Below are 17200 nucleotides of genomic sequence, written 5' to 3'. Positions count from 1 at the left end.
ATGAAGGCGTTCCGGTTTAGAGTATTGTGAAATGTTATTTCTTTATTTTCATTTTTTCTGCTGTAGATGTACTAGTACTACTATTTAGTTTTGAAATTAATTTCTGAAATTAATTTTTAACTTTATATATATATATAAAATATATATATATATATATATATATATTTGTGCACGTTTGTTCATAATTTATCTGAAACGCCTCTTTTTAGTGTGGCCTATGCCTTAAGTGTCGTCTTCAAATTTAAGAGACTCAATTATGATCAATTAAATAATCAACTAATGATTAATTAATTTTTTAATCCTAGAGAATCAAAGAATAAGAAAAATGTGAAAAATTAAAATTTTAAAATTCATTTAATCCACCCCTTATGACACCTTTATTTACTATATTTCCACTCAAAGGCTGCATTGAGTTCATTTAATGTGGATGTCAAGGAGAAAAGATCAATAACAAGGAAAAAAGTAAAATTATGGGGTTACCCAATTCCTTGATACTGCAAGTACCACAAATGTTATTTCTAAGCATATTGTTTAAATTGCATACACTAATAGCCCTGAACAAATACCTTGTGAAGCAAACATGTTTGTTCTGAAAGGAAACTTTTTTGTAAGAAAAGAACCACGTGAAAGGAAATAGATATGGTGCCATTAATTGCCTATGGTACACGTGAACGAAGCTTGTAGGTAGCATAAACTCCTAGTGCCACCGCAAGAACTGCTGTACCCATGTATGCTATCCTTTGTTTATCTTCTTCATTGAACTTCTTTGCTAGACTAGTCATAGCTTGAGAAGCAGAAGCAGCCACTTCCTTAATTGTTGCCCTTATTGTTGAGTCAGGCTTGGCCTTCTTATCACTCTTTCTTCCAACATCATTGCTAATTTTCCCATTTATTTCCCTTCGCTTCTCTCCTTCAAATGCGGCCAACCCTTTACTTTCTTCTTTGCCTTCTTTTTTGGGGGAATCATCCACCACAACCTTCTCAGGTGGCTTTCCTGATTCCAAAGGCTTCTCGGAATGGTCTTTAGTTTCTTCCTTTCCAAGAACCTTTTGCTTTTCCACATTTTCATCAATTTCCCCTTCAAACTTTTCCTCTCCTTGAAGCTTGGCATTTGTTGTTGGTGTAGCATTTGGGGGAATTGCTTCTTGACCCTTTTGAGGTATAGACTCTTGTGGGTCTTGTGATGGGGTTGAAGTTGAACCCTCATGACCAACTTGACTTTTACTATCTACTTTTGTAATGGTGTCTTTTGAGGGAATTCCTTCTTGACCCTTTTGAGGCAAGACTCTTGCGTGTCTTGTGGTGGGGTTGAAGTTGAAGAAGCCTCGTGAGCAACTTGTGTTTTACTATCAACTTTTGTGGGAATTCCTTCTTGACCCTTTTGAGCCTTAGACTCTTGTGTGTCTTTTGGTGGCGTTGAAGTTGAAGAAGCCTCTTGACCAACATGTTTTTCACTTTCAACTTTGTTAAGTGTAGCTTTTTGGGGAATTCCCTCTTGACCCTTTTGATCCATAGACTCTTCTTGTGAGGCATTTGGTGGGTTTGAAGTTGAAGTCGCATGGCCAGCCTCTTCTTTACTTTCTTGATTATCATCTGAAGGAGGAGTACCTTCTTTTTCTTCCTCTGGATTTGATTCTGCTTCTTGTGATGGTTCTTTGGGTGGTTCTTGTTCAGTTGGTTGTGTTTCTTTCTTAGGGACTTTCCCTGGAATCGTTGGAATTGTAATGATGACAGTTTTGCCATCAAACTTCCCCTTAATTTTGTTGATGTCACAATATTCTGGAACTTGATATAATGCATTGAAACGTGCCCTTCTATTGTTTCCAAGTGATCTTTCACCGTGAACTCTCACCCTTCCAAAATCGTACTCAGTTTTAGCTCCAATATGCTCTCTTGCAAAACCTGTACATAGGAATATCATGAGAAACAACATGCATATGGTTATAGAAAGGAAAATGGACACAACTTACACTCCAAAAATGAGGCATTGGGTAGAAGGAAGGAAGGAAGAAAGATAAAAATGATAAAGAAAGAGAGAAAATAATAGATGTGAGGAGAAATGAATAGATAATTAAGGAAGAAAAATGAAGCTGAAACGAGATCAAAGAGAAAAAAGATACATATGATAATAACTACTACAAAAATTGTTTTGACAAACATAACTCATACACAAACCATAATAATCCAAGAAAAAAGGACTAATAAACAGAAAAATCATTGACAGTACCTCCAATGTCCCATTTACCAAATTCCTACCAATTACTAAGAAAGCATTAAACTTTGTTATAAAATAATACATTACATTCCTTTGGAATGATAAAACTAAAGAATTCCATAGAAATGCAGAGATAATAATGTTTGTAGAAACCCCATTAGCCCAAAAAACAAAAAATACAAAATTTCAGTTTTTCTAACACCATTCTTGATAACTCAAATCATAACTCAAATTTCAACCAGAACCTAAAGGTGTTTTTAGCTTGACGATAATGACACCCTGCCAGCATAACCTCACTGTTTTCACTCGTAGCCCTACACAGTCACATACGTGTCAGTGTTAAAGTTGTAGCTAACGAACACCAAATGAAATAGACAAATATAAAATATGAAAGAAAATAAAAAGACGCACTCTTTTGAAGTTCTAGCTTTTCCCCTGATTATTTATATACAAGAAAAACAAAATGAGCAAAAATGAAAGAATAATATAAAAAAAGAAAGATTCTGGGAAACAAAAGGGGCAGAGCAAATATGAAGGTACAGTGAAGAAAAAGTGATTTTTATTACCGGGAAAACGAGAGGGCGCATTTCTGGAAGGATAAGGTCTTTGTGTGGTTTATGTAAGTGATTTAGTAATAATTGAGATACTTACCCTTCAACATATTGAAGAAGCTCTTTCTGTTTTGGTGCAACTGCATCTCGATTCCTATCCTATACTATCAGATCAAGCTCATCTATACCAGCTTCCAGCTTATTAAGTAGTTCAACTCCATGTTCTTTCTTTGATTCAGCTAAACCAGATACAATTAAAGTCTTCCCTTGAAATACAACATAAAAAAAACTTGGGAAATTTTAAAAAACTATATACATCCAAATAGTAATTTCATGATAAGGGGTCTTAAATCTTTTATATATTAGATTACCCAAAAATGAAGATTACATTTACTTATACAGTTTCTAGGAATAGTTTCTAGGAATAGAATGCAGTAATCTAGTATGATTTCACTCTATGCGTATTGCAACTCTTTTAGAACGAGTTTGTTGAGGAATCAAGGACAAAAACTAAGAGAGTTAAGCTCATTCTTGTGAGGAATCATGGTCTGAGTATTTACTTGGTGCAAGAGCGCTAGAATAGCATTAAATAGAGAAAAATATTTTATACGGCAAGAGAAAGTTCAATAGAAAACTCCCCTAACGCTTTTATCTTGATATTTATCGCATCTTTACAACTTTGAGTTTATTTTGCCATTATCTAAGTAGTTTAACACATTGCAGAAAACTTATCCATCATTGTATCTTTATTTTATTTTCAAGTTAAAAAGTGTTTACATACTGAATATACATAATCTAGGTGAAACAAATTTCAAGTGGATACAATACTCAATCTTACCGTTTTATATACTATTTGTACACATCGGTACACTTGCCAATAGGCGAACAACTGACATACATTTTCTGCGGATTGAGCCACAGTGTTGTGGGCACTCTTGACATGCATTTTCTCTTCTAGTGCGCCTTCAACACCCTTGTGAGCGTACCCACACCGGTGTGAGGCATAGGCACACCGGTGTGGGGTGTGTCAGAATTATGTTTAAATATATTTAATTCTATTTTTAGTTGAGCTTGGACCTATTCCTTGTTTTTAGGCTTTTAAATAGACCTATTAAGGAGAGAAAAAATATTCTAAATTGAACTCTTTTGTGACAACTTTGGATGCGTAGGGACCTATCTACCATTGTTTCTTCAACAAGGGCTTCTTTCCCTATGGTTGTGAGCAATTATCTTATCTTTCATTCGAGTTTAATGTAATTGGATCTACTTTTATGTAATTCCTACATTGTTGTTATTTAATAAAATGTTGTTATTGTTCTTCTCCCATTCTTATACCCCACAATGGCATATAATTAGATTTCAATAGCAAAAATCAATATCCAACAAACCCAAAATTAATGACGAAACCATAACCCCATCCATCAGTTAGATTATTTCAATTCATGCAATTCCTAGCCTTCAACATGGAATCAAGACTAAACCATTTCATGACTATGAACAAATTGTTTGTTCAATTAAAATAAATAAAAAACTTGCAACATTGAAGAGTTTCAAAATCGAAGGTCAAAATGCAAAAAGGGGTCATTGTTCTACCTTGTCGTTCAAGGCAGTTTTGTTTCAGTGACTATAGAATAACATGGATGTTTCTTCTTCTTATTCTTCTTATAATCTATGCTACTTGTGTTGTGTGATGTAACACCAACATAATCAATTTCACCAAACAATCTTAATCATTCAGTCCAAAATTGTTGGGCCTAACTGTTTAGGGGAAAAAGGTATAAATACCCATCTTCGTACCTAGAAGTGTCAAGTAGTGACAAATTGACCCTTGAAAGATCAAAAAAATTAATTTTTAGTCCTCGAATTTAAAAAAATGTGACATATTTGTCCTTCCATTGACCCACCATCATGAACCTTAATGTGAGCACACACGTGGAATTTGGGTTAGTTACGTAATAGTCGTTTTGTACAAACTAATTTAATTTAGAAGTTTTTCTTACTCTAACCAAGGAGTGAAGATTATAAAATACTTATATGTTATGTATGGTGGTGGTTTGTTATCTGTTGTGGCTAGTTTATGGATCTTGTAATTGGTCCCATATTGTGTGGGTTGTTGCAACGGGGTAACGACGGGAGCAGTGCAAAAATATTTAAAATGGAATCACCACAAATATTTTTTTATCTTCAGGACAAATAATGAAAAACCCTTTTTAAGAAATGGTCTTTGAAACTAAAGATCGGTTCGGGAGTCACTTACGCATAAAGAAGATTTTAACACCCTACAACCCCATTAAGAAAATGATACTTATAAATAATTACACAAGATCTAAACAATCTCATAAATATTTATTTTACCCCAAAAAGAAAATACTTTAGTTTTTTTATTGTCATTTTTATCTTTTTTATATGAGAGAAATGATCTTTGCACAAGGATTTAAGCTAGCAAATTATTAGTCATTAAATTTTCCCAATCAAATAACATTAAAAATAGATTGTTGCTTACTCAAATAAAATTATTTATTTTGTTAAAATAATAACTCTGTGCACCAAAAGCTTAGATAACAAATGGTTATTTTATGAACTTTTATGATTTAAGTAAAAGGTAGAATTGCTACTCAATGTCACAAACCATTGCATAAATTAAAAAAAATGTTATTTTGATTTGAAAACACAAACAATATGAATTAAGAAAGAAAGTAAAATCAGAACTTTTATACTACAAGGAAAATTATTCATCACTTTCTAACAAAAGGAAAATGAAAAGAAAATACATGTCCCTGAAACTAAATCATGACCTTGTATTCTTGTTTTTTTTTTTTTTAAGAAAGAAAATCAAAACTAAACTAACCTATACAAAGAAGCACATATTGCAAAGGACACAACCTTACATTTTCTTATCATTATTTTAATATTTCTAACTTAAAAGATAAAATAACAAAAGTAAAAATAAACTCAATGAAGAAATAAAAAATCTTTCATGCCTCTTGTATCCTAGAGTTATCATTAGTTCTTTATCTCTCTTGTATCCTAGAGTTATCATTAGTTCTTTATCTTATAAAAAGTTGAACTTTCTTTTTATCCACCAAAACAACATATTTTAATATTCTAATCCTAAAATAAAAAAAGAAACACTGTCTTTTGACTCATAATACGAAGGTAAACATGTGGTCACAATATATATACGTATTTTATTCAGAAAATAAACATATGGGATGCATACATACACGAATTCATGAAACCAAAAATTAAATGAAGAAGCCAAACATAACAACATATGAACGAGAGAAAAGAAAAAGAACACACTTGATCTAAAGCACGCAACAGTAAAAGAAACCTGCAAACTTGGACTTAATTTAGGATTGGGAATAAGGCCCTAGTGACTTATGTTGCAAGTGTGGAACTACTGATCATTATAGCAGGATAATCACCTTTTCAAACAATTATGAAGAAATCGTCTTTCTCTCCCTGCCCTTCACCAGTTTTTTTTTTCCTCCTTCGATATTTCTTTTATAATCCAAGGACAACTTGGTCTCCAAGTAACTAACTGATTTCACTATATCATGATCTTCTTGTTTTTATTTTTAGGCTTGTAGCTTCATGACCTTATCTTTTGATAACCTTTTATTTGTTCTCAATTTGAATTATCGTTGCTCTAGTGTAACTGAAATATCTTCTGATGAGAGTCTTTTTGTATCTGTCACATCTTCTGTAATTTTTACTTTTCTCTTTTTTTTTTCAAAAATATTTTAAATACTTTTTATTTAAAAGATAACAATACACCTAAATAAAATTGGATATTCACATGGGTTTTGGTTCAATTCATTTCGTGGACTATATTGGCATTTGTTCACCAAAAACAAGTTGCACGTCCCACGATCAACCTAGTGAAATCATTATTTAACGCAAAAAAAACTACCGAAGTTGATTCATCGTTTTACCCTGTGATGTGGTGTAGACAATTACAGGTTGATCTTCATCTTCAAATGACGCAAATGAAAAGTTCCATCACAATGGCTATGGAGAAGGTCGTTGGAGTCGTTGCTCACTCCAAGGATGGCAGAAAGAAGAAAAGGCACAAGCTTTCTCTCACTCTTTTATAAAGATCAAGAACTAAATTTGCTTGATATGAAAATTTAGGGACTAAAAACAAGATTCAATAAAAATATAAAGACTAAAATGTTTTATCCTAATAACTAAAAGTCATCCAATTTTATAATAATTATATATAAATATGTTTATAATGTAATCTTAATAATAAATAATGTTAATAATTAAATATATAAATACATAAATGAAACTTATAATAATACACAAAGCATAATTAACCAAGGTAATAACAATAGATAAAATGTCATAAAATATCATTTTTATCATATCTATTAATTAGTATACATATCTCTTTGGGTTAGATTATAATTAGTAGTAATAAATATTATTAAAAAAATTAATATATAATAATTTTATAACTATATTATTATATTTATTAATAAGTATATATTTTATTAATTATTGTATATTTATTAAACTTTTTGAGGAAAGATTACTAAAGAAAAGCTGTGGGAAGGATCATATATCCATCTCTGACCACCACTAAAATGATCGTTATTGTTGTTGGCATCATTACCATTGTCATCAACGTATTTATAAAGAGTCTTACTATTTTTCCTTGTTTACCGAGACCAATCTCCTTCGGGGGATCTAAAGGTACTCAAAGATGAGTTCCCCCTCTCACACTCAGATTTTCTCCATACACTAGAGTCATTTGAACCTTTGAGTACTTGCTTTAAAGACATGAGTCCATTACCATTTAGACCCATCACTCATTCACTTGTAGGTGACAATAACAATGTTATGCTTATAATAGGAATCAAATTAAGCCTTTAAAGAAAGTTCATTCACCCTTACTAGTTGACCAATCTTATTGTTCATGTTCTTGCTTCAAGAGTCAAGAGTATGCCTAGGCCAGCATAATATAAAATGCACCCTACAACATATTACAACATGTGTTGGCTAGCCAACGATATTCCACATCCAATGCAAACAAAAGAAAATATGAATTACCAAAATTGAACCGAACAAAAAAGTGAACTCAACAGAATGAAGGGATAAATTCAACATCGTCAAGGAGGCAAGGATTGTAACATGCAATCAACTATTTCTTTTTCTTTTTCTGCTGTAATCAAGATTAATTTACAACATGCTAAATTTATGATACAAAAGAATGAAGATACAACAAACCTCTGCAGTGATAACAAAACCTCTATCCTTCGGATAGCAACCAATGAAATCCGGTAATAAACAGATATACTCTCATGTAGCCAAAAGAATATGGAACTATGCATAAGAAAGAAAAAAAAAGACAGAAGATCACTTCTCTTATCTTGATGGATTATCTGAGATAGGAAGCATTTCTACCTGTCCACTTTCAACAACCCTGTCATACCCAATCTTCTCTGCTTCTCTACAAATCTGAATATCATTAGGAAAATAGTATTGATAAACAAATTTTACAACCAAATGCGGAAGCAATGCTGTTACTATGATTCCAAGCAACAATAACCAGAACAATCCAGTTCCTGCAGCATCAAAGAAGGCCCTGCAAAGTTAAGGAGATGCCAAGGTTAGTCTCTATATACAGAAGCAGAAGCAATATAGGATTGGAAAGGTTTTCAATGCACACAATGGCAACAGAGAATATCTTATGAATTGGATATGGTTTTCTCCATGATTAGTCAACTCATAGAACAACACGAGACAAGCCTTATCCTACTAGTTGAGGTCGGCCATGTACCAAACTATGTCATTGAAAACCAAATACGAGTAATTTAGATCTAGAAATTTTTTAATGGTTTCTCACCAAGCTTTCTTTAATCTTGTTCTTCTTCGGTGGTTTAAAAAGTAAAATAAGTTACATATTTAGATTCCCAGCCTAAGATTCCTAGGAAACTAAAAGTTTCTTCCCTACCAAACGCCTCCTTACATGAATGCAAGGACATTAGATTTATGGTATAAAAATTAAAAATGAAATAAAGCAAAAGAATGGGAGGAAATGGATAATGCATACCAGTAGCCAGGAAGATTGGGGATAGAATCAATGATCATGACACTAATGAAAGTTGCAACAATGGACCCCCAAATGACAACATGTGTCACCCAATACCACCTTATGACATCCATGGCCAAGTGTAAATTAACCAAAATAACAACTCCTAAAGTCCAAAGGTCTCCAATGCTTGCCACATCAATTGTGCTACTCCAATATGCAAAGAGGGGTGCCCAGAAGATAACCATGCTTTGCCACAAAGTATCTAACATTGTTAACAAAAATAATTTCTTGTTGTAGGCCTCATGTCTCTGTCCTGCCCCATAAAGTTGAGGATACTTAAGGAGAGTCCTTTTACCAAGATCCTTGTCGAGAATACCAACAATTATAGTTGGCAATGAACTGTAGATTATTGAGTATAACGTGGAGCTCCATTCATTTATAGCAGTTGTCAAAGTGAAGGCAGTGAAGAGCACATACCTAGAAAACACATACACATAACAGATTACTAACATGTTGAAATGTGAAGAAAACATCTAACTGACAAAAAGAGAAAAATATCATTATTATCATACTTTAGGAGAAAATTGAACAAGTCAAAAGCCACCAAAAAAGAACCATAAAAGCCATTTATTTATTTTTAAATCACAGGGTTGGTTGAATGAAACACAGGCTTCAAAGCACACCACCCAATAACAAAAACTTTTGAAGGTGAAGTTTGTGGCATAATTTGAAGTTGTATGATAAAAGCAGCTACACACACAAACATTTGTTGGATTGTAACTTACCAAAATAGGACAAGAACAAGGACAGCATTTCTGTAAAAATTGTACAGTATCATGTAACCAAGCCGTTGGTAGTTCCAATGACCATGTATCAATAAGAGAGGAACTAAAAACCTAAACTGCCCCATTGCAAAATCAGATGCCATTACAGCTTGCCGGCCTTCTTGTCCACTGATGCCAACTCCAACATCAGCCATTTGAATCATTGAGACATCATTAGCACCTGTAATGTAACACATGCATAATGGAATTTATTACACCTCAGAACATAAATCAGACCAGCCAAAAACTTCTCAATATTTTCTATTGCTATCAAACTTTTGAAGGGGAATGACAAGGTATAACAAAACTCAATTACCATCTCCAATGGCTAGTGTCATGTCAGATGTTCTATTCTTCACAAGGGCAATAATTCCAGCCTTTTGCAGCGGAGCGACACGGCAACATAGAACAACAGAACACCTACTTGCAAGTTGAAATAGCTGAAATCAACAGAAGAAGTAGCCAAAATCAGCAAGGAATAAAGTACATTGTAAACACCATTCAAGATTTAATGGGACTAAAGTACTAAACTAACCTGTTCTTCAAGTTCACTGTCAAGAATATGCACAAGGCTGGTACCATCCATAATCAAGGCTACTGGAGTCACATGGGAACTTACTCCAGCATTGTTGGCAACGCCAGATGTCGACATGACAAGGGCATCTTGCAAACTTTTTCTGCATGATTCTCTGTTCTTGCTATTGATTATAATCTGAGTCATGTTGCTTGTTAGGAGCTTTGAGGAGTAGCCAATGGATATGGCAGTTTCTTGTTTGTCTCCAGTCAGAACCCATACTTTAATGCCTGCAATCCTTAGAGACTCAATGGATTCTGGCACACCTTGTTGCAGCTTATCTTCAATGGCAGATGCACCTAATATGGTGAGACTGTTCTCTACGATGCTCGAAACCTTGCGGAGCATCGCAGCCCTTCCAAACACAGCAGTGCTTGCTGCCTCAAAGGATGCATGCCATTGCTCAAATTCTGAAGCATTCAAGTCTCTCATGCCGATAACAAGAGTCCTCAAACCCATGGAAGAGTAAGAGTGAAGATGTGCTTCAGTGGCTCTTACTAAGTCCATTTTGAATGACCTGTCTATCACATTAAGCATGGATGTGTCTGCTCCTTTGACAAAAACTTTCACTGAATTGTCAGGGTACCCCAATATAACTGACATTCTCTTCCTGTCACTGTCAAATTCATGCATACCCAAGACATTGAACCTGCAATGCTCATAATGGGATGATTCATTAGAAAAAAAGAGTAATCACCATTGTTTTTTTTCTTGATGAAAAAATGTTAATTGTTAATTTGTTAGTTTTTGTTAGCAGGAGTAATCACCATTGTACCACATTAGAGAGTTTCAGCTCATGCTTATCATCTAACCATCAAGATAAGTAAACTTACCATGTGCACTCCTATATCATAATTATAGAGCCAGGGGAGAAAAAGACAAAAATTGCATACAGCATATTCTAGAATCAAGACTTACTTCTACCAGTTATCATATATATAGGTTACTAATAAAATAGACATGAAAATCCAACAAAAATATTTAGACACGATTTCCTATCTTCTTAAACAACACTCTTAGACTATTAGCTACAAATATGAAGTTTGTCAGTAACCATTTGTGGAGAAAGATAAAGAAGTATTAAAAACAAGATTCAACTTACTTTTGTCTTTGTCCATGAATATCAATGACTAAATGGCCAGAGGTTCGTTCTATGAGCATAAAACCATAGGCAGCAGCAGCATAAGCCAGTGCTTGTTCATCTGGTGATTCTCCTTGGTAATCTATCAGCTTGACATCAGGGTCAGGTGTGTCAACAACAAGAGGCACAATGGTGTTGCAGGTTGCCAGTGTCAGAAAGAAATCATGAATCCATTTTCCCTCCACATTTTGAAGTCCACTTCTTGATAGCTGCAAAAGCTCTGGATTAACTTTCACTTTCATCTTTGGTCTGAAGATCTTTCCATCCGCTGAGCACATAATGACACAAAAGAAACATCTTATATTATTATATCACTAATAAACAAAATCAGGATGCACTAAAGGCAATGCTAAAAAAAAGTGTGTATTAGAAAGTTATGATGAAATAAAGGCTAAAATATGTTTTTGATCTCTAATAAGTATCCAAATTTTATATTTGTTCCTTGATAAAAAAAAAAATGATATTGAATTCCTAATAAAACAACAATTTTATTTTTAGTCCTTGACACTTTTTTCAGTCCATGATAAATTAACAAATTTTGTGCTTGTTCTCTAATAAAATAAATTCATTTGTTATTAATCTTTTTCCAAAGGACTAATAACAAACAAAAATTTTTTATCAGGGAACAAACACAAAATTTAGTAATTTATAAGGACTAAAAAATGTGTCAAGGATTAAAAACAATTTTTTTGTTTTACCGGGAACAATCATAAAATTCAGACATTTATTAGGCATTGCAAACATATTTTTTAGCCTAAAATAAATCTCACCTTCCACATAATGTTCAACAAGCTCATCCCCTTCCATTATGCTATTGTTCTCTTTAGAACTGTAATCAACCCCCCAGATGCTTGCACATTGAAACTCCATCTTGTTCTGAGTGAGAGTGCCAGTTTTGTCAGAGAAAACATACTTAATCTGCCCCAAATCTTCATTGATGTTCAGAGCCCTGCACTGAAACCTTGACTTTGTCGCCTCATCATACATTCTCTTGTCTTGGATCATGAAGTAGGCCTGACCAACCCTCACAAGTTCCATGGAAATGTACAAGGAAATGGGAATCATGACCTGGAAAACTATGACTGACATGAGAAATGTGAAGAAAATTTCCAACCCCCATCCATAGTATTCATAGCTATCCACATCCCCTTCTGAAAAATCAAGTTTCCTATAATATGGCAACAGATTCAGCTCTTCCTTGTGGCGCTTCAGCCACACAGCAGCACAAGCTGAGGTGACTGTACACAGCATCACAAGGAAGAAAGATAGCCAAATGATCTCTGAATTCATGCGTGTCTCCAACCGGCTTCTCTTCGAAGGAGCTCCTGAGTTATTCAGCATAGCCTTGGTCTCACTCCCACAATACACAGCAACACCAATAGCCCAACTAGTGTTCTTGAGTTCACATCCTCTAAGCACAATGTTTGATGATCCAAGTGACAACTTCTTGCCATCAACTTCCATGTTAGCAAGAAATCCGTAAATGTTCCTATTTGGTTTCTCACACTTGATAACCCCACCAAACATTTCCTTACCATGTGTCTCTTGCTTTGCATACCTTGTCTTCAAATTGGACTCACCATCAAGATTTATAGTCTGCACATATGCAACCCCAGTTGGATCACTAGTTGAGAGCAACACAATGTCACAAGGGATGGTTTCATTTGCCTCGATCTTTATCACCTCACCAACTCTAACATCCCTCCATTTTTTCTCCACAAAGCTTCTTCTTCTTCCTCCTCCTCCTCCTCCTCCATCATCATCAACCATAATAACTGATGCCAACCTATTGTTCTCAATTTTATCACTCTGGTGCCTTCTCCAATCCTCATACACATCCTTCACAGCTGTGACAAACAGCACAAAGGCCAGTGGCAAGATGGAAACTGTTCTTCCAAACACTGCAAGCTGAGGAAGCTGGTTGAGGATTGCAATTATGAGAAAGTACACATAGGCAACCCTGTGGAACTGTTCAAAGAGGTTCCTTGGAATGAAAGTGAGGAGGGAGTATTTGCTTGTGCGGATTGAGTTTCCTGAAAACTCAAAAGCCTCATTTGTTTTCAAAGGGTCGTTTATGTACACTAACCTTGCATCCTCATCTCTTAGTTCCCTTTGTGACATGCTGAGTCCTTCAGATTCTGCACCACCACCACCCTTGGATGAGCCATAGTACTTAAGAGGTTTGGTTTTGGATTCTGAACGGCTCAAACTAATCACTTCATGGATAGAGTTGTTGCTGCTCCTGCTCCCAGCAGAACTTCTGCGTGATGATGAGTTGTTGAAAGTGTTCTCAAAAGGGTTGATGGAACTTGAGTTTGATTTTGGAAGCTCAGGATCAATAGAGGTGAGAGGGTGATCTTGTTGTTGTTGGCTATTACTACTAGAAGTTGTTGGAGATGGTACTGTCATTAGAATTGGCCTATTAGAACCCATGATTCATGTGAAAACACATGTGAAGGCTTGAAGAAACAAAAAAACTACAACGTTGGAAATACAATTAGGGAAGTAACTAACTGAACTAAATGTTGTGGTTGTGTTGTGCAACAAATATATATACGCGTATGTATGTCAGTTTAATTATGAACACACTTTGAGAAGGGTATCTGAAAAGAGAGGAAAAGATATATAACACATTAATTTCTAGAAGATGAGTTAGCGTGTTGGGGAGGGAGATATTTAAGGTCAAAGTAGTTTTAGAGGGAAGAAGAAGAAGAAGGGTATGAGTCTATGAGAGGGAATTGCAAGGAAGAAGATTTGTGAAGAAAAAGTCGTCATTGGTGGCGACAGCATGTGTATAGCTAGAAACACATAATAAAATTAATAATATACTTTATACTATAGTATATATTTAGTTAAAATTTTATTAAGAATAATAAATAATGTTATTTTAAAGTGGGAGAGAAAAAGTTGAAGATAATAAACGGCTTCGGTGGTGTCTTTGACTTGTACTAATAATACTAATCTATTGAGTTAATCTGTGGAATTGGGAGGAAAAATCTTTCTTGAGAGAGAAGAATTGATAGATGCGTTATTTATGGGTCAGGTAAGCAATTTAAATATTCAATTTCAGCATAAATAGATCAAGTTTGGGGTGATGTTCTAGTCTTCTAGAAAGTCTGCTAAGAGGGTACGTTTATTATTCATTGTTGGGGGTGTCAGATTTGACTGAGAAATAGAATTATAATCGTTTGACGTAAGATTTTATATTTAAGTGGGCTTCTATCCGTATGGAATTGGAATCATGTTAAATAATTAACTGTTTACAATAATTAACAAATGTGTAAAATTATTTATACTCACATTATATAATCATTAAACTCTAAAACAAACAAAAAAAATATATGATAATATAAACACAAATATATTATCATCACATCATAAGTTATCATATATATAATAAATTTATATATTTTTATAATTATTATCATAAAAGTAATATTAATAATAATTTTATTTATTTTATAAATAATCTAAAATAATATATATATTAGTGTACACATTTGTTAGTTATTTTAAACAATTTGGATTTACTACGTACAAATTGTTTATACCTTCACTTATGGTTTGAGAAACGACATTAGCAAGGCTGCTCTAAACGGCAGTCCCTTTCTCAATCTGGATTTGCTGTTGTCAACAAATATCGTAGTGGGTGCAGTTAAAGAATGTTTTATTTGATGTTCATTCGATGACTCACATTGAAATGCGTTTAATTTATAAAAAATATATCAAATTTTTCGTTATCATCACTTTGCATTGGGACTGCATTAACTGTGTGATTTTGGATTACAGTCAATTTAAATTGGATGATTTATGTCATATTTATTTATGAGGGCCTTAGATTTTTCCTGTTTTATTTTTTTGAGAAAAAATATAATATGATTTATATGAAAAAAGAAATGAGGAAATAAAGAAATGAGAATAAAATTGAATGCATTATTTGACAAATCTATGAAGTCAGATTCATGTTTTATAGCTTAATTAATTAATTAATTTGAGAGGACGCAGATTTTTTATTTTAAAGGTGCTCAACTATGATTTTAAAAAAAAAATCTTATGATTTTAATTCGAATAATAATTTAATATTTTAAATAAAATACGTTATAAATTTATATATTGAGTTAAGTGGTGAACCATTTTTTTCAAGGAGAGACTTATAATAGGCTTTACGAAGGAGACAAGGAAAAAGTGACAAAAAAAATATTTTTTTTAAATTTGACTTAATAATTTTTCTCTCAAATGAAAAAATTAATAATATGGTATTAAAATTTTTCACTTATTATGTTTTTCAATGTTACATAAAAGAATTAAATTAAATTTTTAGTTCAATTTTTTTATTTATCTTATACAAAATAATGTGACTTAATTTACACGATACACCAAATATCCTATAAATTCTTGTAAAAAAATCCTATAAATTACATAAAATCTATATTTTTAGTTTTTAATTTAATTATTTGCAGAAAATAAAATTCAAATCACTACACTATGTATAAAAATAAATAAAAATATAAATATTACGCTAATTTTAAAAAATATACTATTTCATAAATATGATATTTAATAATGTTATTAAACTATTCATACATTACATTTAATAAATAAAATAATTAATAATATTTAATTTTTAAATAAATATAACATTAATAAAATTCAATACATACATTTATAAATAAATTACATTGCAAAAATATTATATTTAAAACATTATGTACTATATTTAATAAGTATAACAAATATTACTATTTAATGTCTTTGCAAATACAATATCAATTCATTAAATACAGTGTTGTTTTTTATAATAGTATTCATTATTTATATATTAAATTTAATAAATAAATAAAATAATACCATTTTATGTTTATATGATTCACTACTATAAAAATGATTATTAGTGGGTCAATTCCGTCACTAAACATATGAAAATCCGTCACTGACACAATTGTGGCGGAATTTGTGATGACCATGATTTTCATCACAACTGGCATCAAAAAATTTTATCGAGCGATTTTATAATTTATCGAAAACTATGACAAAGTATACAAATTTTGTCACTACAAATTGATAATAAATAAAACATTCTTATATTTATTTTCTTCATTGTTTGTGATGGATTATAAATTCCTCGCAAATTTGTAAAGGATAACATCCGTCACAAATAGAGAGGGATTGTTGGATTTTTGGTTGTTTATGAGAAACCTTGTCCCTCACAGATTTAGAAGGATTTCTAAATATCACATTAATTATTATCAATACTAACATTAATTAATAAATTATATTTAAAAAACATCATATTTAATAATATCATGCGTTGTGTTTAATAAGTACAACAAGTAGTGCTATTTATTATCTTTATTCTTTATTATAAGATTCAGTTAATGATATTAAAGAATTTACTTAATAACATTAAATTTGTTTTAAATTGTTTTTTTTTTAAACTATACTTATGAATAAAACTAGCATGTAACAAATATTAATGAGTTATGCTTTTTCTCGTTATCACATAATTATATTAAATAACATAATAGGAATACCATGATAGTTTTACAAATAGTAAAAAATTTCTTCTAACTCGGGAGCTCGTCCATGTAAATAATTTTGTGAGAAACATATTAAAAAAATATTCTCGAGAAATAATGTTTATTGGTGATGTTATTTTTAAATAAATTAGACATGAATAAACATTTACAACTTTAAATTTTTAGGAAACTAATTTTTTTTCTTGTATTAAAGACTCTCTTAGTGAGGTTTATTATTTAAACTACGTCTTTCTTGTCTAAAGGCCCAAACTAAAAATATTATTTAAGATATTTAAATTTAATTTTACTCAAATAAGTAAAATAATAACATGT

General features: G+C 32.3%; 2 protein-coding genes across 3 annotated transcripts; both read right to left on the bottom strand.

The window, feature by feature from the left end:
- Positions 1-656: 656 nt before the first annotated feature.
- Positions 657-2912, bottom strand: LOC114416389 (inactive protein RESTRICTED TEV MOVEMENT 2-like). Its single transcript, XM_028381248.1, has 3 exons — positions 2867-2912; positions 1271-1902; positions 657-1151 (listed from the first exon to the last, which is right to left on the bottom strand). Exons 1-3 carry the CDS (start codon positions 2910-2912, stop codon positions 657-659), a joined length of 1173 nt encoding a protein of 390 aa, XP_028237049.1.
- Positions 2913-7901: 4989 nt separating this feature from the next.
- Positions 7902-14045, bottom strand: LOC114417395 (phospholipid-transporting ATPase 1-like). Of its 2 annotated transcripts, XM_028382575.1 has the most exons (7): positions 12122-14038; positions 11313-11619; positions 10172-10859; positions 9953-10076; positions 9598-9817; positions 8831-9289; positions 7902-8362 (listed from the first exon to the last, which is right to left on the bottom strand). In XM_028382575.1, the coding sequence occupies exons 1-7, from the start codon at positions 13782-13784 to the stop codon at positions 8143-8145; spliced, it is 3681 nt and encodes a 1226-aa protein (XP_028238376.1). In that variant the 5' UTR covers positions 13785-14038; the 3' UTR covers positions 7902-8142. The 2 variants fall into 2 exon arrangements, with proteins under 2 accessions (XP_028238376.1, XP_028238377.1); XM_028382576.1 differs by lacking the exon at positions 8831-9289 and having other exon boundaries at positions 12122-14045.
- Between the last annotated feature and the right edge of the window lie 3155 nt (positions 14046-17200).

This window comes from Glycine soja, chromosome 6 (assembly GCF_004193775.1).
Source record: "Glycine soja cultivar W05 chromosome 6, ASM419377v2, whole genome shotgun sequence".
Classification (NCBI taxonomy): Eukaryota; Viridiplantae; Streptophyta; class Magnoliopsida; order Fabales; family Fabaceae; genus Glycine; species Glycine soja.
Note: the sequence above shows the minus strand (reverse complement) of the source record. Positions and strands in the feature narration are given on the sequence as shown.